This window comes from Anas platyrhynchos, chromosome 22 (genome assembly GCF_047663525.1).
Source record: "Anas platyrhynchos isolate ZD024472 breed Pekin duck chromosome 22, IASCAAS_PekinDuck_T2T, whole genome shotgun sequence".
NCBI lineage: Eukaryota > Metazoa > Chordata > Aves > Anseriformes > Anatidae > Anas > Anas platyrhynchos.
This window is the reverse complement of record NC_092608.1, coordinates 5,819,532-5,843,428: the sequence shown is the minus strand read 5'-3', so window position 1 is coordinate 5,843,428 and position 23,897 is coordinate 5,819,532. Positions and strand designations below refer to the sequence as shown.

General features: G+C 39.2%; 1 protein-coding gene across 10 annotated transcripts in view; it reads right to left on the bottom strand.

The window, feature by feature from the left end:
- The window catches only part of PRDM2 (PR/SET domain 2), a 70,961-nt gene that overhangs the window by 6,496 nt on the left and 40,568 nt on the right, over window positions 1-23,897 (bottom strand). For 6 of the 10 annotated variants that reach the window (XR_003492307.2, XM_027443326.2, XM_027443328.2 and 3 more), the window contains 2 exons: window positions 16,617-16,724; window positions 11,521-15,892 (listed from right to left, as the gene is read on the bottom strand). Coding sequence is in view for 9 of the 10 variants with exons in the window: in XM_027443326.2 (XP_027299127.1) it covers window positions 11,521-15,892; window positions 16,617-16,724 (4,480 nt within the window). In the remaining variant the exon portion in view is untranslated. Of the gene's footprint in view, window positions 1-8,367; window positions 11,414-11,520; window positions 15,893-16,616; window positions 16,725-20,176; window positions 20,236-23,632; window positions 23,651-23,897 lie in introns of those variants that run through there. The other 4 variants (XM_072026952.1, XM_013101233.4, XM_027443324.3 and 1 more) reach the window with 4 other exon arrangements.

Here is a 23,897-nt window from a genome sequence, read left to right as displayed (position 1 = left end):
CGGGTCATGGGTTTATTATGGGGAAGCAGGGGATGAGGGGAAGAAGATAAGGAGAGGCTGTTTTACTAGATGGACTGGATAGAAACGGGAACGGAGCCCGTATGGGGTTCTCACTGCTCCCTCTAACCACCCTCCGACCCAAGGCAAAACCTGGGCAGGGCTGAGAGCGTTGCTGTATGACAGCGGGTGGCAAAGCAGGGCCCTCTGCACCTCTATGCCACTCGTGCAGGTTGTAATTTCGGTTTTAAGGAGCCCGATGGGAGCGATGCGGGGCAGCGTGGCTGTCTGAACTCCCTGGGTCAGCAAACCCGGCCTGGCTGGTCTCCGAGGGGGAGGAGAGCTGCAACACCCCCTGCACGGGGGAACGGTTTATTGAGGTCACTATTTTTGGCTCTGTCACTTTGCACCTGCTTTCGCCATCACCAGCGGGGGTGTAACTGTAGCTGGGCGAAAGGAAAGGAATTTTTCAGCACCCTGTGTGGACACAGGCCGGAGCGAGGGGGCTGCGGCCTGGTCCTGCTGCACCACGGCCCAAAACACCAAAGGACAGGCCTGGCCCTGGTTAGCCCTGGTAGGAACAGTCCTTGCTAGGGGGGAAAACAAAACAAAAAAAAAAAAAAAAGGGAACGGCATCTGAAAAGATACTAAGCTTGCATGAAAAAGGGCACAGAAACTGAATGTTAAGCAACAGGAGGGGTTCGAGAGTTTTCTTTGTCAAGTAGGACTTTTTAATCAGGACAAATAGTGTTGGTAAATGTACTGGCTATACCCTAAATTAAAGCCAAACCAGAAGTTAAACGATACCATTTTTCACATGCAGACAGGGCCTAGAGCTCTAACTGAAAGCACACCCGAGCTGTGGCAGAGAAACAAATCACTGATTTTAGCGAGCCTCACTACAACAATATGCTAACCCCTGCCTCTTATGCTTCCATGCTGAGATCTTGCAGTGTTTTGTGGTACGCTTGGTATCATACTCCCCATTTTTGAGGTGCAGAACTGAGTCAGAAGGAAAGGCGTTTGCCAAGGTCATCCAGAAGACCAGGAGTCCTAAAGAGGGATTTTTAAGCAAAGTTTGTACCACAGTACAGTGCGATTCCCCAAGCCACGCAGTGTCAACACTTAAAAAGTTTCACTTCATCTAAAATCCTACAGTCCTACACCCTCCGAGGCCGCTGAGCCTTGGGATTATGCACATGCAGACTTTTAGGCTAGCAAGAATGCCGGATCCTGGCATGCACCCTTCCCTCCGACATTCTTGAAATACATTGGTGTTTCTTATGCAAATTGCCTTGTCTTCTACCACACTCGGGCAATTAACATTCTTCCAAGCTGATAGTTTAGTTCACTAAAAACTTCACAGAAAAAAATAAGCCATGTTACTTGTGGGATTGAAGGATTGGAGTGATGTGAGATGGTTGCTGGTCACATCAGAGAAATTCAGTGAGCAAAGTCACAGTGTGCAGTAAGGTGAAGGTTTAAAAAAAAAAAAAAAAAAAAAAAAAAAACAACAGGGAATTTAGGTTCACTTTTATATCTCAATTTTATTTTTTTTTCCTCAGGGCTTACACTTCTTTACTCCTACTCTAAAATAATACGCATATGGGCCAATATTTCAGAATACACAGACTCCCTCCAATGATTCTCCTAAGAATAGACATGTCAGGGACATACTCTATTGAAGTGGTTACTATTATTAAATAAAACAATGTCTAAACTGTCAGAATGACATCTAAAATAATTAACTGCCTGTCTAAAAAAGATACAGCGGTGTGGATGTGTAAACTGAAATTCTTGGATTTGCAGAATTAGGCTGGGTAACTTGAGGGGCCAGAAGGCAAGCAAGGGGGTGATAAACGAGATTCCTGGGCTTTCTGCTCAGTGAGAGCTCAAACAGCATGCTGCTACCCCAGCTGGCATGTACTCTCTTGCACTAGCAGATTGCCTAATGGGAAACACAAAACAAGGACTTGGAAAAACATCAACCATCAAATTACATGAACTTTTTTTTTTTTTTTTTTTTAAGTGAAAAAGGGCATGGTTTGTGAAAGGAATTTGGTTGAGTAGGATTTTTTTTTTCCCCAGCAAAAAAAAGCCCTGCCTCTCTACATACAAAAAATGGGTGAGCAGAAGACAAAAAGGATCTCAGCATGTACTGCACATGTAATTGCTGAGACTTTGAGAATTATGCGATTTATGAATGTGGTGAAAAAGCTGGATCATGTATCAGGATTTTATCTTGCAATCACATGACACTAAAGGACATAACATGAATATTATGATTTTATGGTTAGGCCTTTCATGAATCTGAGCTGGAAAAACCTGTTATTGAGATGCTTGCATTCTCAACTTTCAAGAAGATACATAGCAGCAGTCTCTAACCACAGCGGTTCAAAGGACAGAATACCTTTAAAGTTGCACTGCTCCCTCACAATAACTCAAAAATTGTTTTGTTGTTACACATATGCTCTGGAGTTCAAGTTTCTTTGTTGTTGACTTAATCCCACTCCCACAGAAATCGTTCTTCAAATCACTGTTACTTTCAGTGATGAACATCAGATTGAGAACTGTTGAAAAAATCTCACACCATGCCAAGAATTCACCTGGGGACTGTCTAAAATTAATGCATCAATACCATTTTAATTAAAAACAACAAGATTTTTTTTTTAAAAAAGGCAACTAGTGGTCTGAAGTGCCCCCTAAAATGGATTTGGCCCTGAGGATGGCTACTGAGCTCTTCTGGAAAATCAGATTCCTTGATGACACTTCCAATTGAGCTCAAAGAAATTATTAGTCACTAAGAAATCCAGGTCTATAAATGTAGATGGACAGTATCACTTCAACAATTTATCTTCCTGCCCTTTTAAAGAGGCACAGAGCACTGTGCAAGCCAAAAGGTGAAGAATATTGGATTAAAAATAGCAGTACTCAAATACATCTTCTATACTGTCATGCAATGTAATCTGATGATTTGATTTAAAAAAATGTGTATCTACTGATACACATTTATGACAGGAAAAAGATGAGAAAAATTTATCACACATAGGGAAGGCTGCAGTTGATTTTTATTTAGCTTTATTCTGAAATGTTTTCTCCAAGTGAGTCTCAAGATTACTGAAGGCTAGTAGAACTCGTAAAAGCCCTGTCCTACACATCTCATTGCATGAATTCATACACAAGAAAATGTGCCTTTGATTTGACAGAGATGAGTGAAAGCATCTGCGATAATGAATGGGAAATAAAACTTCAGATTCCAGTGACAGTGAAGTTGGAGTGTACAACTCTTTGAAGCAGCTCAGTCCTGGAAGAATGTCTTCCTACCTCCTTTCACACTGCAACGGTTAGCAGAGAAAAACTACCTAAATGAAATGCTAAATAAATCCTAGCACCAAGTTAGAGTGGGAATACAACTAACTGCTACTCACACGTGTGCTGCACAAGCGTGAGTTTGCTCAATCTGCCTGAGCTCCCACAAAGCAAATCCCCCACAGAGCAGCTTCGGGGCAGCGCCATGCCCGCAGCTCACCACCAGCCCGGAGGGAGCAGAAGGAGCATTCAGGCTGACTCAGCTCCTTTCTGTTCCCACTTCTGCTGCCAGGCTTCCAAGTGCCCTCAGCAGGTAGCGCATCCTCTGTGATCTCGCCAACATCACTTCCCTGAAAAAGCACTCGCATTTACCTTACAGCGGGCATTTATCTTCGCTGAGTAGCACTGACTTAACTGCAAAAGGAACTGAGGCAGGCTCTGCAGAAACGGGCCCAGATACCAGAATATTATTCTTCTTTGACTGATGTAAGGCTTTATGAGTGACACAAGTCCCCACGTTGCTGCCCATCTGCAGGGCAGCACACCTCCAGGGGTGCATGGCCACAAGCGCTCCAAACGCTGAGCCTACACTTCTGAGAAACGGAGCATCACCAACCGACTGATCAAAGCTGCTTCTCACAACCCTTTGGCAGTTTCTGGGAGCAGCAGCATCCAAAACATGACTCAGATGACCCTGCTTGGCTTGTAGAATATAAAAGGCTTGCAAAAAATAAGCAAATGTACGTGTACACATACACACCCTGAAGTTCATTGCTGATTCTCGCACTAAGTCCCACAAACCACACTCTAGCCCTGGCTAGGTTAGGAGGATGAACCAGCTACCTATCTCCTCCGAAAAAGCCTCCCTCCAACTTGACGCCTACTCAGGCATCCCTTTCAGTTTCAGTGCTTTGCTGTTTATCTGAAGGGAAAAAAAAAAAAAAGTAAGAAAAAAAGTACTAATTCAATGCCCTCTTTCAAATGCATGCTTTCAAAAGCAAAGTGTTTTTAAAGACTAAGATTAGTAAATGCCTGGGTTCAGCACAATGAGGATGAAAAGCCATGAATTGTGCACGGGAGGCAGCAGTCAGGTGCCCACTAGCAATAGGGCCTCCCTCTTAACTAAGGAAAAGGTTTAGAAGTATTTAAAGTGGTTGAAGAGCCTGTGGTCCAGAGACAGTCCCCATGGGACTAACACTCCCGTTCCTTTCTGAGCTCTGGCAGTGCCCTGGTGTTAGACCTTGGATGTTTCACTCCACCTGCTTCCTTTCCCACTCTAATAACCTATTGCCATTTCAGACACTGGGCTGGGGGGGACCCTGTCCTGACTGTAAGTGATGAGCACAGAGAGAGGCACAGAGTAGCACTGACCTCAGCTACAGCCAGAGCGATACCTTGGTATTAATTCCACTCAAATAAATAAATAAATAAAGTTTCGTTTTGTTTTTTTTTTTTTTTTTTTTAAAAAAAAAAACAACTGTTAAGACATTACCGAAATTGCAAAGTCGAGATCCCAAAGCTTAGGAAATGGCCTCATGTCATTCATGAGTATGAAATAAAGAAACAACTTTAACAGCACTGACATTCTTCTTTCTCTCATTTGATTTGTAAAACAGACCATTAACCACATACTTAATGGATTACACCTTCCTTAAAGTGCATTATTTGCATCTCGTTCTGAGAAAGAATGTTTTTCCTCACCTTCCCACTCTTCCAAAATGTATTGGAAGGTCCAACGCAAACCCTCTTTCCCATAGAGCTGCTACTCACATCCAGAGCAGCTCCACCCTACAAATTAAATATGACATGGGTTCTACAAAGAAAAGAAAAAAAGCAGTATACAACTATATAATACATGTGACATGGCATGCTGGAAACAAATCATGGATTTTATAACAATCTGAATACAACCTTAAAAAAAAAAAAAATCTCTTGAACATTTTAATTTGCATTGTCCTCAGACATCTCTTTTGAGTAGCTCTTAGCTCTCAGTTCACTCAGTCTTGGAATAACTATCCACAAAGTTTAGATGAAACTATCCACTTTAAAGCTTAACTTGGATGATTGTGGCTGTGTACATGGAGAGTTCCCATTAAACTTCCGTAAGATTTGTGCATCAAAGTCTTGAATACTTTGCAAAACTCCAGCTATGGCCTCAAAACACCGAACACAATAGGACATTAACACATTCTATAATAAGAATTAATATTCTGTTTTTAAATACTGTATCAAGTGGAAACAAAATCAGCTTTGCCATTCTGCACTGTATTACTATCAAAGTGTTTTCAGTTATTACTATGAATTTTCATGCTAGTCCCAAGAATTTCTAATTCTTTGCCAGTTTAGTTAAATAAGATGTAAAAGTTTACCTCTTCTACACAGTTCACTTACCACAAAAGCTCAGATCCACAACAGCATGTTCAGAACTTTCTCATAATGAAAAGGAGATAAAGGATAGAAGTAGACTTTCATTTGACTCATGCCAGTCAGCCAGAATCAACATGCAGTCTCCCAAGGTCTCTTTTTAAGGTCATTTACAAGCATTTTGACTGCCAAAGGTTATCATTCAGCTTCTTAGCTGAATTCAAATCCAGTGAAAGCTGGAACTGGCCCCACCACTTTGGGAATGAAATCACAAATCTAAGTGAACATAGCAATATTTGTTTCCACATTTGAACTTGAAAATTTATACACTAAACTGCCAGGGTCTAGTTTTCCATGACATCTCTCTAAAGTAAACTATCAGGAGCTAAACTAGAATGCTTTAAATGGAAAGCTTACTATATAAAATGCTGACAAAACATAGTGAAAGAAATACAAGCCCAAATTGATTATAGGCAGTTCACAGAAAGGGGCAGGAGCTTACAGAGTGGGGCAGGGAATACCACATGCAGGAGACCTGGCTGCATCACCTGGACCGTCTTGTAATGTCAAGGACTCAACACCTTGAAGATATTCTCTGATACAAGCAAGTTGTAACTCCTGCCAACAAACTGGATAATGGAGAAAAACAAAAAGCAAGCCATTTGTTAGCTCTTCCAGCTCCATACATACATTGTTTTTATTAAACTAACTGCATTTGATCCTGACTAGCATGTCACTCTTCATAAACAGGACAAGTTTGTCTTCGTTGCCTGTTTGGATTCATCTCAGGAAATGTCAGTACTTTGTGGGCATCATTACGGCTTTATTGGTGCATTCAGATCATAAAAAGAAAGTTCTAAAAACCATAGAATTCAACAATGCAAATGAGATACAACAGTAATGGTAACTATAAAAGTTGCACTTTTCCTACGTGTGATGAATAGACTAGTTCGGAGTGAAACTTCTTCCTTGAAGATTAGGTCTTTTTTTGGAGTACAGATCTCAATCTTACAGCATTTTGCTTGAGATTTGTTGGGTACGAACATAAGAACCATGTCAGAGTGAGTGGCAACATCTGTGGGACGCAGTAGGATTTAATATCACAGCAGAAAAAAAAAAAAGAAAAGATGATGACAATGGGATTTCTGTTGTAATATTAAGCAATGAGGGAAAGAAGCAGGTTTGTTCATTATCAGTTCACTGTCAGACATCCCAAATATATGATCAAAACACAGAGACTGCAGTAAGAGCAAACACACCAACTGGTATTTCAGTTGTCAGTAATGCAAGATGTGAAAAAACTGTTTGAGGCTCAGTTTATGCTGTACCTTCAGTAGCTTCAAAATGGGAGTTTTTTTCTAATGTTTCCTAATTCTTATAAAATGTTCAAGTACAACAACAGATATGTAAAACAAAACATTTCCACTGAAGAAAATATCATAAAACCCAATCAATTTTAAACACCTTTACTGGGGCTGTCCTACCTCCTAATAAATATAGTTGCTATTGCAAGCTAGACTTCATCTAGCTACAACTCAGCTCTTAACCATCTCTGTCACTGCAGCTATCCAGCTGCAGCATACATCATCACAGTGTAGATATGCTTGCATAAGCACTCAATGCACAATGTTAAAATTTTGCATCATTTTACGAGATTTTCCCCTGTTAATTACAATCCAGGGAAAATTCCATTACAGAGAGGATAAGATCTTCGAGGAATGATTTATATGAGAAAATAAATAAGGAGCTCTTACTAAAGAACCTTGCTAAAACAGAAGTATTCATTTGAATAAACACACTACTAGAAAGAAAAGGGTTCCTGTAATACAGCTGAGTCTCAGCGATGTTACAATATTCCATCCAACTGCCACACCTATATGGACACGGATGCTTCTGGCCCCGCTGCAGGAGGACGCCACATGCTGTAATTCCTCTTGGTGTTGGAATGTAACATTCTGAAATTCTCAGAGCCAAATTCTTTACGTGTTTTTTTGACTAAGCTAGTTCACTAAGCATATAAAAACAGAAAAAGATTAAATGTGTGCAATGCTAATTAAACTTTTAAATTAACTATATCCGCAGTAAAGAAAATCAAGAATTAATTGAGATGTGTCAAATCTGTATATATTTGTTTTAGCGAGCTAGGCATAGAAAGCCAAAGGATGCAAGCATACTTAATTCCTTCTAGATGTACAGAGTCTCATTTTTCCTGGTACATCTGGTTTCCATACAAAACACGGTTTCCCACAAGTTTTTAAAAAGTTTACTTTATTGGTTACAGTTATATAAAACGTGTCATGATAGTTCCATCTAGTTGGTCATTAAGTGCTTGCTTGCAACACCACAGAGACTCTTTGCCACATCTGCAACTTTTATGATGTGCTGCGTGCTGGAGAAATCTCCCTCTTCGGTTGCTTACCTGCACTTACAGTATCTTCAGCAAGGCTACAATGTTCAAAAGCAATGACGACCCCACTTGTATGTCAAATTGCAATTTTTAATGTTTTCATTAGAATATTCTTTATATCACTCTCCAAAAAAAAGAAGAAAAAAAAAAAAGGAAAAAAAATATAACTAACAGCAAACTTTAATACAGGAACATGCTCCGAGATTAACAACCCAAAATGAAAACAAAATGAAATTAATGTAAAATGTAAATCACATATAGTACAATTGAAGTGTCCAAAACAATTTAAATAATTTTAAATATTTTATTTTTTAAACTTGCTACAAATGCTTTATACAATATTTCAACATAAAGTCCCCATAACAGAAATGTAACAAAATGGGAATGATAGTGAAAGTGAAAGTTAAAGTGGCACAAATTCACCAAACAAGTATTAAACTACAAATTTTAAGAGGTAGATTACTTTTTAAGTCAAGAACAAAAAATAAAAGGGGTGGCTGTATAATGAAACTAGTCACTTTCCATCAACTCAGTCATTAATCTTGAAAGCTATATAAACACGAGAAATGGCATTTCCATAAAAAGATGCTTAAGAACAACAGACCAATTTGTTGTTTTAAGTTATTAGATAGAGGTGTAAGACCTTTTAGAGTAATTATATATTTAACTTTCAAAATATACAGGTATGTAGCCCTGGTCTAGCCTTTTTATCAATAAAAAGATACACTGCATTCATTATATATAGTATTTAGAAACTGGTATCGGTATTTCATTGCTATATAAAGTTCTATCTGCAAGTATAAATAGGAATTTGGAAAACTCACAGAACATCCAAATCAGGCTTTTTTCCCATTATATGCTGGTCATTGAAAACACGCATAAAGTGGGGGGAAGGTGGGAAGAAAAGGAAATTCATCATACTAGGTTCCTCTCTACTGTTTAGAAGAAAGGTTTTAGCAGACTTTCTACATGACAGAAGTACTTAGAATGCAGCAACATTTGTTGTCCCTGAATCTCTACTGAATTACTGATAGAACAGGGAATATCTGCTTTGCAAAGTTTACAAGTGACTGCCGTTATGCCATTTGTGAAGGTACAGACAGAACAAGGGATGAAGATTTGGTTTAGATTAATCCCACTTTTTCTTTTCTTTTTTCTTTTTTTTTTTTTTTGGTGTGTGTGTGTTGTTTTTTATTATTATTATTTTTGGTTTGGTGGTGGTGGTGTTTTGGTTCCATTTTGTTTTTAATAGTACCCTTCTCTTATCTGAATCATCGTGAAGCCCAGCATGAGTGTCAGGCACAAAGTAAGTCTATGCCTGACACAGTATTAGCAAGAAGCCTGCAGGCAATTTATGACTGTGAGTCAGCTTCAGCTGGTTTCGCAAGCTTGGTGGACTTCACATCCATTGTCGTAGTGCTTATCCTAAGTTGAGCATGCAACAGCTCTACCATGTCATTAAGGGATTTTTTGTTTTGTTTTGCTTTGTTTTACAGGAGATTCCTAGAAAATAAAAAACAAAAACTGAAGATAAATGACAACACAAATTATTTGTGAGTGGAGTATGTTTACACAGAAAAACGGAAAGGTGAAAAACAAATTTGGAGACAATTACTACATGAAGCAACAATCCTGAATGAATGCTAAGAACTGAGATTTCCTGGGGGGCAAAAAAAAAACAAACATGATGTCTACACAGAGTAGAATCGAAGCTTATGCTGACATTAAATAGTGTATGAAGACAAAAAAAAAACTCTTTGTACTTGATATAGAAAAAACAAAGGTGATGAGACGATCCAGATTTATGAGCATTATTTCAGGAACAAAAGCAAGAATTCTTCTAGCAAAAATATTCATTAAACCATTAAAGACTGCAAGCTGACAAAGTAAATGAACAGTATTTGGGACAGTCAAGGAAATGTTACCCCTAGGTAAATCATTATTTACTCTGAATGCTGTTAACAGTTTCCATATGCAAAGATTTCCAAGCACTTGCTTGTTTTGCTTAAAGGTCAAATGATGAGTTTGGATGGAAAGATGTGTCATTCTGGCTTCAAATTCCACTGATCTGCTCTGGCATCATGTAAGAGACAGCTTCACGCGTAATGCTAAGGAAGCAGCTGAGTAGAATTAAGTAACATGAAGATGATTACGGCCCAAGAGAACAGGCCTGCTCAATGAACGATTCTTGTACTTTAAGGGAATATTCAACACCGTTAGTCTCCGAATTCTAGGAGGAATCTTTTTTTTCCTTCAACGAGTCCTACCTTGGATATTAACCAAGTCAAATCCCCTTCTTTGCAATAATTCTGTTATGTTGTAGATTGACTCTGTAGGAAGTATTTCCTCAAAATTATCACGTAAGGTCTTCACCATAAGAAACACAAGCTGCAAATAGTGTTTTTGACGCTCGCTTCCTGACAAATTCCACTCGTGGACACTTGTGAAAGAGGCTGCCACTTCCACCCCCCTCTCTACTATCAATTGCTTTGGTAACAAATACTACCTTTAGCCATAAACCTGCTGTTAATCACAGCATAGAGTGCAATTAGCAAAAATAAAAGAACCCTTAATTACCACTGAGTTTTGTGGAAGTTACCCAGCAAATCAGACACCTATTTTAAGAAGAGCAGGGCAGGAGCCTGCTAATAGAAATTTGCAAAATACGCTACTGACTACTTAAAAGACTACATGAAGACTTTAAATGGGACTCAGGCACATAGATTAAGCTTTTATTTTTTTTTTTTATTTAAGTATTATCCTTTCTTGTGATTAAAATGCTTCTTCTGAAAATGAAATAGAGCTTTAGTAATATTTTTTTATACTGAAACATAAGAGCATGATACTTTTAACAAAAATTTACACATTCATGTAACTTTTCTTACACATCTATTTCCCTTATATTAAGTATTTAGAGATCTGATTCAATTAGTATGCACATACAATTTTTGAAGTATGTTTTTTTAATATATGATATGCAGAGAATACTTTTTATTAAAAACCAACATTTCAAATTATTTTAGTAAGAGGGTAAAAATGCAGCCACGATTTTTAGCTTAATGAACCACCATAAACCAAATCTAGAACGATTTTGGGCTACCAAATGCTGCAGAGCAAACACGTAGTCATTGCCTCCAATAACTTTAATGAGTTTAGGTTTATTTGCACTCAGGTGGTGAGATTTTTTTTCCCCAGCATTTTCAATTCCATTTATAATTGAACATTCTCTATACAAATAATGTATTATTTTATGACAATGAGACAAAATGCACCAAGTGTGTACATCATACCTCAGCATGACTGAGCTGCTAACCATGGTTTAGGAAATGCAATCTTCTTTTGTTTTAAATATGAGAAGGAAAAAAAAAAAAAAGACCAAGAAAATCAGCAAAACAGCAAGCACCGTGTTCCTGTTTTGTCTGAACGTCAAATTAAAAGCTTACCTGAAATCTTTTAATTCTTGCTTTGTACTGCTTTCATCTCTTTTGTTTTCTGCTGCCTCTGCATTTGCTGCCTGCTGTAAGCTTCGTGTAATAGGTCCTCCGATCCTCTCTCTAGATTTTACAGAGAATCTGTCTGCCTTTTTCTTACTCGCCACAGCAGACTTACTTGACAAAACAGCTTTATTATTCCTTTGTATTCTGACGTGCAATTTCCGGGTCGCTTTGCTTGAGATTCCAGAGGAACTGTTCTTAGCTACCACTTTAGTTTTTTTCCCGTCAACATGAGTCATTTTGGACACTCTTACAGGACTAGAGTTCCTCAATGATGAAGATGAATTTGGCTTTTTTGATCGCATGGAAGGTACAAATTTCGCATTTTGTTTTGATTTGAAGGATGCAGAGGGCAGCTGGATTTGAGCAGGTCCTGAGGTTCGTGCTCTTGTCTTGCCCAAGTGAGGCTGCATGCCTTGCATTTTGATCTCGGCATCTGCTGTTCGCCTGCGCTGGTTGCTGCCTTTTTCGTTGCTTGCAGGTAATGAAGAACTTGCACTTTTTTTTGATGAATTTTTTTTAGAGGATGGGGAGATGGGTTTCTTGGGACAGCTATAGGACGCGTGTTTGTTCAAGCTTCCAATATAAGTAAACTCTCGATTACAGTAGGGGCAGATATGGGAGTCTGACTCGGATGGATTATTTTTCAAGTCTGCCTTCTGCTGGGCAGATTTCTTTTTTTGCAAAATAGCTTTCTGGACAAGCTGGTTTTTCTTTTTCAATGCACTTATTTTTAGTTTACTTGAGGACATTTTGCTAATCTCAACATTGAAATTAAGTCTTTTGGGCTGACCCATTCGTCTGAAAGCATTCTTTCCAGGGCCAGCTATAACAACCATGCCATTCTTAGGCTGCACTGTCTGTTTCAGCGGTACTGGATTTTTTTTGGGTGTGTATCTCTTTTTATCACTTGCAGATGCACAAGCCAATATGTGTTTGTGTAACTCAGGCATGTTATCAACGCTTTTCCCACATTTTGTGCATCGGATAGCAGTAGTAAAAGTCTGTGGAATATTGTGGGTAGTGAAGTTTGTTGCAGTAACTCCAATGCCCATAGGATTACGATGGTGATACTGAAATGGAGGTGGTTTAAAGCTTGGGTAGTGTTGATTGAGGCCCATACGAACATCTGGATCTTTAGATTTTACCCCAGAAGCCATTATTTTTATAGTAGTATAAAGTTCTTCAGAGGAATCATTTAGATCTTCGTCATCTTCCTCTTTGGAAGGTTCTAAAGAGTCTTCTGAGAGGTTCTGCATGTGCTCTATGTTGACCTTACTGGGGTCAGTAAAATTCTGGGGTCTCAGAGTCCCACTTTCAAACTCATGATGCGTGCACTCTTTGTCTGGATGGAGATCCCGCTGATGCTGCTGCAAATTGCACAAAAAAGCAAATTCCTTTTTACAGACCGAGCAAACAAAGATATTTCCCACTCCATGAAGCAGAAAGCGATGTTCTGACAAGTCTGTTTTATCCCTAAAAAGCTGTACACAGAATTCACATTTGAAGGGCCACTCTTCAGCATGAACAGATAAATGTTTAGTTAGGTCTTTAATAGAAAGAAAAGGTGATTCACAGACATTGCACACAAAGCTTTTATTGAATGTTTCCTGCACTACTCCTGATTCACCTGAAGTATGAGGATCTTCTCTTGCTTTCTGTTCATTTTCAGTTTCTTCCTGTTTTATTATTGGAAGAGTATTTTCAAGATTATCAGCAGAGGAAACAACAGAAGAAACTACTGAAAGAGGAGGTGGAGACGGAGATGATGAAGAGGAAGAGGAGGAGAAGGAGGAGGATGAGGAGGAGGAAGAAGAGGAAGAGAGAGTAGGAGGACCAGGTGAAGCAGCAGAAATAAGAGGTTCAACAGAAGGAACAGGGGATGGGGAAGGAGAAACAGTAGGTGAAAGAACAGGTAGAGGGGACTGGGTGGTAGTGTTAGAAAGTGGTGACGGACAAGAAGAAGTGTTAGTGGCACTGGCAGAGACATCTGGAATTGATAATGGCATTGTTGGAAGAAGGGGAGGAGGCGATGTAGCAACTGTTAACACAGGTGGGCAGGGTGGTGGGGAAGGAGGATTGGTGGGTGTTAACAAAGGTGGCAACTGGCACATGGAAGGTACAGCAGATGTCTGTGGCACAGGGGAAACAGAGGAACTAAGGGGCTGAGTGTCAACAGAAGATGATGCTGATAGACTAGGGTCCGTGTCAGGTTCTGGTTGAGACTCCAGAGATTTGCTTGGGCTTGGGCTTCTGTTCACACTGGGTGTGCTGTCTGTGGCTGCATCCATTCCGTTATACTCATTCAGCAGAACCTTCTGTAACATACAAGTAGTTGGTTTCTTCTTTTTAACACCACTACAGGTTGGCTGTATGGAGTTTTCTTTATATTCCCTAATTTCAGCATCACTGCAAGGCTTCTTATGCACGCTTAAATCTAGTACAGATTCCCAAGGAACTTGATTCTTATTTTTGACATCAGACCGTTGCTTTACACCACTGGACAAATCCAGCGGCTGCTGGTTGCACACATTGCCAAAAGTTGGAGCTGCTGTCCAGTCTTTTGATAGTTTATAATCTTCAAAGCAAAGAGGGCTCATAGTCTCTCTTTCTTCTCTTCCAGTCAAGCTCCAAGCAGGTGAGTTGCTGTGGCTTTCTAACTTTGGCATTTTTGAGCTTCGAAGATTATCATTCCACACAGTTTTTCCCTCACCTGACTTGACAAAGTCTCGAAGCACTGGACTATGTTGTGGAGAACTAGGAGGAGAGCTGGTCCTTCTTTTAAATCTACTGGATACTGGAGGCAAAATAGGTGATGATGTAACAGAAGGTCCTAGTTTAGGGATTTCGCTTGACGGGGTTATCTTCTTATTGTCCTGTGTCTGAAGAAGCTGTTTTAATTTTGATGACAAATACACACTTTTTTCTTTATGAAAAGGCAAGCTCTCTGTTGAAATGCTAAGAGGAAGATTTAAAGAACTAGTAGGAGTTATAGGTTCTGGGTCTGTTTCGGTTTTTATTTTTGGTACCAGAGGAGGGCTAGCAGTTCTCCTCTTTTTGGATTCATTGCTCCCACTGCTAGAGGGCTCTTTAGGAGGTTCATTCACATGCGTTTGTGTAACCTTTATATTTGAGGAAATTTCCACTGTGACTGGACTGATTATACAGTTTAGTCCATACAAGTCTGCAGAGTTGGACTCCATCTGAATCACATCACAATTGCTAGTACTGCTGTTGGACTGAATTTTACCATCAATGTAATAATTTAAGTTTTCAGAGATATTGCTGGAAATATCCATAATATAGACGTCATCTACTTCACCTTCTTCCTCTATTTCTGTACTTGCTATATATACACTCTGGACTGCTGGGGTCTGCTCAGCTTGAAGTGGTGGCTCTTCAGAATAGAATCCTTTTCTTCTGACACCTTTGGGAATAAGGTGACGCTCATGAACCCTACGCTGATGCCTCCGCATGTTGGTGTGAGTTCCAAAAACCTTTTTGCAATATTTGCATGGATGCAATTCTTTGGGCTCCTTATTTTCCTCAGCAAAAGTGGAGTTTGACACTTCTTGGGAGGCTTTCTCAGAATCCAAGACTACAGTCTCTTGCACAAGACCGGAAACGTTCAAATCATCTTTAAGACCATCATCCACAATCACCTGGTTATCTGCAACATTATCTAAGTGTTGTGATGACGTTAGGGTTAGGAACGGTTTCCTTTTCGGCCCTGCCTCATGGCGCCGTTCGTGTCTTCGTCTGTTAATCTGAGTACCAAAGGCTTTCCCGCAATACCGACATTTGAAAGCATGGTTAACAGTAGATATATGAATGTGCATGTGGCGTTCAAGTCCTTGCTTTGTTGTAAACTTCCTCTCACAATGCTGACAGGGAAACATGAACGTTTCCTGAACATCGCCATTTGATTCACCTCTTGCTTTTGGAATTTTCACAACGAGTTTCTTTGGAGAGCTTTCTGGAGATTCCTCTGATGTACTCTTTTGCTCTTCCATAGAATCTAACTTTTCTTCGCATATCAAAGGCATTTCAGCATTTTCCTTAAGCATATTGGTTTCTTCTATTTCCTCTTCATCTTCCTCCTCCTCCTCATCCTCTTCCTCCTCTTCATCATCTAAATCCTCTGATCCACAGTTTATTGCTTCTCCTTGTTTGTCTTCGGTCACCATTTGTGGTTCACTGGTAGGACTGGGGATCATCAGCTTTGGAAGTACATCTTGATTTACCATTTCCTGAATTACAGCTGTTTGTTCCAGAGAAAGTACTGCAGAAACAGAAGGCTTTTCATCTTCTTCTTTATGACCTGATGCACAAAGTAGGAAAAGAAAAGCATTAGCCATTTTTACCAAACATTTTGAAGTACTCTGCACCTTTCTTCTACCTTGTTCTCTAACACAGTACAGTCAACATTGATGATACACAATACCTCTCTATTTCTCACCACTGTGATACAGTCCCAAACATAAAACTGTATTGAGAAATTTCCTTTCTGAAACTTCAGCAGAATGGAGACAACTGCCTGTACTTAACACAGTGAGAATCTTCGGACTGAACATTGTGGCCAAAGAAAACAAAACAGTAGACTTCAGAACACTTCAGGAAATCTCTAAAAGCTTCAGCGACTTTTCCTACAGCAAAGGAGTGTCAGAAAACTACAGCAATACATATAGGAAGTATCTAGGAAGTCTATCGTGCAAATTTTTGACTTGGACATTTCTCCTACATTTTTATTTTGATGAGAAATACGACAACCTGGACTTGTACTGTATGGCAAGGCATACTTTGTATCTGGCATGGGGTTTGGACAGATTTTACAGTAGATTAGTTTTTCCTATTATCAATTGCACATTTAATGACATAGTTCTGACATCAAAACTGCTTACTAACAAAATGCTTGGGTAAACAATATAAACACATTCACTTTGCTACTCTAATATAACACCCTAGCTTATTAAATGCAACAGAAAATGTCCTTTGATTTAAAAGGATAGCTAGAAAGAAAAACTAAGATACTTGAGAACTCTCACCCTCTTTAGAATCCCTCATATCTGCAGAAGAATCCAAGTCAGCCTTTTTCTGCTTTGTATCTGTTGCCTTCTTTCCTTTGTTTTTACCTTCCTGAGTCTTTTTCTTTCCTGGGAGGAAAAACAACATTTATTATTTCTGTTCAGCAATTTTTATTTTTCATATCTGAACGGAAAAATATGACACCCAGCTTTGGGATATAACATACTTCTGTAGAAACACTTTTCTGAGAAATATAATCGGTAAGAAGGGACAAGTCAGAGAATACATTCACTACCTGCAAGAGGCACTGAAGGCCAAAGTGTAGAACAAAGAATGCAAGAAAATGTAATTTACAAGAAATTACAAGAGTATTTAATTTTGATGTCTGCTCTGTGAATATATATTGCTTAAGAAGTAAGTCTTTAGGGCCTAGAAGAAATTAAAAGTAAAGATAACCATGAGTTTCAAAAAAAACTAAGACTCCAAAATACTTTGCTCACTTACAAAGCAAACAGACTATAACAGAAATTTATCGTCCCCAGAGTTAAACAGCCCACATCGTACAATTATTCACTACCTTCAAATCAGTTAAATTACTGTGGTTCATACAAGTCTATGGAAACTTCGAAGTTTCTTCAGGTAATACTAATCCCCAGTGTTAATTGGAAGACCTTACAGAAGCTCAAAGAGACTTCTATACTAGCATGACCATTCTGAACAATGCTGTGGAGGAGAGTTAAAATAAATGCAATGAAGTTTAAATACTACGAGAAGACTAAAAGCAGTACGATGTTGACCAACATGGAAAAGCAGCAAAACCAAATTAGACGGAACTGGGTAACAGTGAACTATAAAGGTTTATCATCATGTCCACTGACACAAACAAGTTTGCTAATGATTTCTGTTAGCAAAATTAAGCAGCACATAAGAATTGCACACGATAATGAACACTATGAAGATTAGGGCAAAAAGGTATATTAAAAAAAAAGACCTAATCACTGATGAAAGATGTGAAGGCATTCAAAACTTCAATAACCAATGCACCGAAGTTATAATGTTACTTTTTTATCCTGGCTCTTAAAGATGCAGTCCTGTAACATTTGGAACTGATGGCAAGGATTGTAATAACAAAAGAAACGTTAAGATATTCTAACTCAATTCATTGCAGTGACCTTATTTCTCCATGCAGAACTCATTTTACATATAACCACATGGTTGAAACACCACTCATCTGAAACTTCACACTTCCACACACCCACCTCTTAGGAACGAGAACTCTCCAGAAGCTGCAATCCAAATTTCTCCTTCGCTCCCTCTAACGCACAAACTACTACTCCAACACACTGACCCTTCTTCTCTAGTTAGAAGTGTGAATCATAGCCCTAAATCCGTCTCTTATTTAAAAGCACATTCTTCTACTCATAATCCTGTCAATAAGTTCCTCCTTTTTTTTTCCTTGAAATATTTTTCACATCATAGGCCAAGAACTTGAAACACCCTTAAAAGAAATCACATTGCTCTCTATTCAAACTCAATTTTTTGAAGTATGCACCCTCTCATATAGAACAGATCGAAGATAGGTCAACTTTAAAATGCTTGCTTTTATTTGAACATTCCACACCATCCAAATAATTACCTGTATTTCCTCTCAAGGAGATCAAGTTTCACTTCTCCCCAAATTCCACAGGGTTTTTCAGTTTCGTATGCGTAATTATCCTTCCTTTTCCCTCTCTTTACCCAATTTAAAATTTTTCAGTCTGACAAACTGATAGTATGGTCACAAAGAAGGCACTTTTGTTATCTTTGCAAAAAAATACACATGCACTCTTCCTAAACTGAACTAGCAATTATCCTGTAATATTCTCAAATATCCAAACAGCCTGTGTTAAAACCACAGGCAACGAGCAAACTCTGGTTTACCCGACAATACAATATAAGGCTTCAATACCAAACACTTCTAAGTTGTCAATAGTGTTCAAAGGCACAGGGAGTTTAAGCACATCTTCATCTGACAAGTTACTGAAACTTCAGTTTGACAGAATTCAGTACTACCAGCAACTCTACTGCTTGCAACAACCAGTACCAAGACCTGAGTGAGAAAAATTTCAAGTAAGTTCCCAGAAATATCTGCCAAGCCATCCAAAACTGCTCTTGAGCTGTACAGTAACACAAATCAATAAACATTCTATCAATAGGTAAAAGATCTATGTATAAAGTTTCGGTACATTCCTAGGGAGTCAAAACTGCATCGCAGCACACCTTAGGAGCCATGCAACAAAACACAGATTTAGTTGTTAGAACCCTTTAAGAACTATTAACATTTTTGCCGACTGCTTATCAGCTGAAGATTAACATCAGTGATTTTGACTTCACTGACAACATTCTAGATGCATCTCCCACCTTTACAGGTGTGGATGGAAACAAGAAGGAAAAGACTCACCTACGCCAAACTTGGCCAGTTAGAGACAAAGTTCTACACAGTGGTGCAGCACTGGATGATGCTTTGCAGATGAAGTCACTGGACAATTCTACATTTAATTCTAAAGCAGCATTGAATTTCAGCATAATGACAGGTTACTCTAAGAGCATTCAAACCAAGACCCGATTCTTTCTCACAGCAAGATTAGAAATGAAGGGAGCTCTATCAAATGTGAGGTAAGATATGTAAAAGCAACAACACAAGTCACTCAAGTACTAAAGCAAGCACAGGTTTTCCAAAGTGTTGTCCATTTACAGAATACAAAATTTATGCACTTCAAATCCAATTATAATCTAGGAAGTCGCTAGCATGATTTGTAACCAAAATTGAGTTATTTAGGTGACACACTCTTCAGGAGAAAAAAAAAATTAAGCAACCTGCTCACTGATACATCGGAAATTTTGTAAGTTATCGCCCTTTAAGCATAAACACACTTGAGAAGTTTTATCTAGCACCTTACTCAGAATAGCAAGCAAAACTGCTTGCATACACACGTAATTTTAGATGTGGTGGTTCAGTTTGACACAAAGGGATACCAAGTGATTTTTGATATTTTCCTTTTATCAGCTTTCACTCACATTCATTCATTTTCAGGTTGCAGTTTCCTTTATAAAGGCCAAGAAAAAACAGTCCACCCTACTCAAGCATGGCAAAGACTGTCCAAGACGCATCCGCCTCATGGTCCTAAACCTAACAATATTCCATTGCAGATGTTCAGGAAGGGCATGTAAGAACAGATGAACAGTAAAGTGATGCTTTCTTGGTATACTCTCCCAGCTTTCACCTCTCTAGAGCTCAGGAATTTTTGAAGGCACCAACTAGCTTTTGACAGGCTTTCCTTCATGAGTTCTCAAAGTGCTTTTGAAATTCATGCATACCTGAAAGATTTGTACCATTCTCTTCCTGCATAGTCCCAAAGAAAAACACTACCTGCAACTCTGATACAAAGGGTATCACTGAGGAAGCAACCCAAGGTTTGTCCCACAGTTTTCTTACAGTTTCAGATGTCAGGAACTAAGAGAAGCCTGCAGGAGGGGAAAAAACTTTCTCACAGCACAGAACCTGGTGGAAGCCTGAGCATAAGTACACACGTGCACTTACCATCAGGTTCCTGAAGGGTCCTACATGGCTGCTACTGCCAGCTGGATCCTCCACTTGGTCTAAACAAGAAAGATACAGGAATGAAACACAGGGAAAGTGAAATGGAAACAATGACAAAAGAATAAATGAAGGGCAGAACTTAATATATGTGTATGTGCATTACAAGAATTGCAAAAGAAAGATGCAAAGGAGACTGAATGAAAGAAACAGATGGAAAAACAGCTTCCTGCCTACAGTGACAAAGACCAGAAGAAGAATGCAGGAATTTCTGTCTTGCCACTTAGTTTTTAAACATGGGTTCTTCTCCCCTTTCCTTCATTTATGCATGTTGCAGACAGGTCACCAAAAGCATTACCTGCCTTTACACTCTTACAGCACCCATACAACATCTAGTACGAACACTGCAAGAGGCACAGATCTCAAGCTACTGCCTACATCCAGACAACGGGCCTATTCCGATCACATAGTGCCACTTATCTCAGAGGAGTTCAGAGGATAACAATTTAAAGAGGAGTAGTAATCTCCATTTGCCTATACTTACTTCTATTGATCAGACCAAGACATCTCAAAACAACCCACAGCACCTGCACTTGTATTTTTGCTGTTAACCAAAACACTAACGGGACTGTACAACAACTGAGCAACTGCTGCTGAGACAGAATAAGCACGCTCAGATGCCAGGAGGGAAAAAGTTAAACAGTCTTTCCATACACATGGAGCTGCATCCTATCATTAAGTATTGCAAAACTGTACAAGATGCTATTATCTTTAATAAGTTTTAAGTGCAGCACCAAACACGTTCACAGCTAACACCATAAAGCAGGAAGGAGAATCTTGCATCTGATCACCAACAGGGATTTTGATCACTTACAAGAAATATGAAAGGAGACAAATTTGCATGTGTCACACTGACAGCGATTGCCACACGGTTTCATGATGTGAATTACAATCTGCTAGCATAAACATGCTAGCTAATCCTTTTGGGACTGGTTCAGATTAGCGATAGCTTGCACCAGCCTCATTCAGTAGTTACTGCTATTCTGTACACCAACTTCTGATTTTTTCCTCCTATTTAAAGTACCAACTATTTTGGTATTGGAGAATATGAAATAAAGATTGAGCATATATACAAGCTAAACAGTCCTTACAGAAAATTCAGCAGAAACCACAACTGTGTAACCACTTCCGCATTATTCTGATTAATGACTTCCAAAATGCTGATGCAACTTGATTTTTAATTGGGGAAAGTTGCACACCAGAATTCCTCTATTCCTATATCCAGAATGCTGGGAGACATGTTGTGCTTTTCAAAGGGAATTACTTACACTCCCAGGAATGTGTAAAATCTGGCTAGTTGTTCTGGAAGACAGGCTAGCAAAAGTGAATGTCTTTTACACACAAAAAAAGCCGTATTCAAAACGATAGCAGAAAGTGGTCATAAAATTCAAATAAATGCACACACACCATCTCATAACATACAGTAACTAAACCATTTTAAATGGTGCCCAAAGTTTTATGTAACTTGGTACAGGTGAGGTTATTCCACTAAGTCATTTGAATTCTTGGAGAAAAAGGAAGAGAAAGTGAAAACAGCAGTGATCAGTTACAGAGCAGGGCAGCATTAAGCCAGGAAAAGGAAAGATGCCAACCTTGAAAGAACGAACCTCAACACTTCTCCTTTATTAAAGTCAGGTTACTTACATGTTATGACATTAACTTCCATTCTCTCTCACGTACCATTACTGTTAGCACAACAACAGACCACAGTTCCTTTCTGAAACTTGACTCAAGCAAGCATAGCTGAAAAACTCTGAAGGGAACTTCTGACCACGCACCTAACTACCTGCAGAGGGAACATCTTTTGAACTCTAAAGCTTCCAACTTAACATGAAACAAAACAGCAAGCTTTGGGGAAAAATGTTCTTGTACTGAAAGAGCAATTACTACAGAAGCCAAGAGAATGCAGAGGCTGACAGACACCTCCCAAGTCCCAAGGCTCCCATATTCAAATGCTGCCATACAGCAGCTTTGGTGGTAGATTCTTTCTGTACTGAATTAAGATGAGTCATGACTGAAAAAAATATTTTCATTTTTAGTGTAAGATATGCTATACCAGGGGTATTCTCCAGTTTGGCTAGAGATGCATCCTGCTGCTTTGGTGCGCGCACAAAATCCATTCCAGCATGCTCTAACAGAATTATACCCTAGGCAGGAAGGTACCCATCTCTTGATTCAAAAACACAGACCAAGTCTCACAATATCAACTGTTTTTTCCATTAACAATACCAACTATTTCTAAAATTGAATATTGAAAAAAAAGTTAAAAGGATACAAAAGCAGCACATTTTTGTTCATATCCAAGCAATTCTAAGGATGATACTCAAGACATAAAAAGCACAGCTTAATTCCCGAAACAGAAGCATCTAAAATGGACATCAATTAATTCTGAATGGCTACATAGTACCATTAAGAGGCCTATTTCAACAGTGCTGTCAAGTATGTATGAAAACATGCAAAAAAAAGTCACATTTAGATGTCACAATGACCCCATTTTCCTTGATCCATTATTATTAATAATTAGCAGGTGGTTTCTTTTTTTTTTTTTTTTGCAATACTAGTTTGTATGGACATTATTTTAGGTACTGTTAAACAAATGAAACCCCGTGAAGCAGCTGATGTCTATTTTACTGCATAAAATACATCATTGTAAGGTGCAATTTTAAATTGACCCCTGAGAATCAAGAGAATAATAGAGAGCTCTGAGACCTTACTTCTGTGTTCTCAGTCTGCCCAATCCTAACATACCCAATTATTTCAGAAGAGGGATAACACACAGAACTATATATACAGAAAATACCTGGAAAAATCTTGAAGAAGGTCTACACCCACAGCCCCAGGCCTGTACTACAGAAGCAGATGCTTAGCCTGGTGCCCAGCACAACCCACCACTGCTTGCAGGACAAAGACTCAGCAGGGCACTGTGCTCCAACTGCTTGCAATCTCCCTGCAATTCAATGCCAGGGGCTGACTACTCACAGCATCATTTGTCTTCGTTCAGCTCTCCACATCCCTTCGGTACAGGCTGGGAGGAGAGGCAAGTGGGGCACATGCAGGTTTGTGCAGCAACAGGCTCCTCCAAAGGATACGGAGGGTCTCCAGGAAGCAGCTCAGCTGCCAGGAGGTATAGAAACGAGGGCTCTGAAGAGAAACTGCATGCCCCATTGTTGTAGTCATTTTTGCTCTAATTTGGAACTCAATGACCTGCCTGAAGACCACAAACAGCAGCAATAAATGGATGCTTCCTGAATATGCTTTTATTCCTGATGCAAAGCAAGGGTTCTTCCATGCTCTTTTTCCACCTCAACTTGCATCTCATCTTCCTTGAAAACACACATTCAAGTTTACGAGGTAGCAGTGGGAGAGTGTGACAGCATAAGCATGGAAGATAAAACTTACAGTAACTGCTAGAATCAAGCTGCCTCACTGAAACCACCGCCATCATTAAGAAAACAACTTGTCCTATGAAATAAACACATTACTACACATCAACCATCACTTCACATATGCAGAAAGAGGAGCATTTTAATTAGTGCATCATCCAACTAGATAGTAAGTATTACCATAACACTCTCACCTTGGGAAGTTAGTTCAATACATCTGAATACAGCTGCTGATGCATGTATTTCTGTAGTAAAATGTTTGTACTATGCACTAAATATCC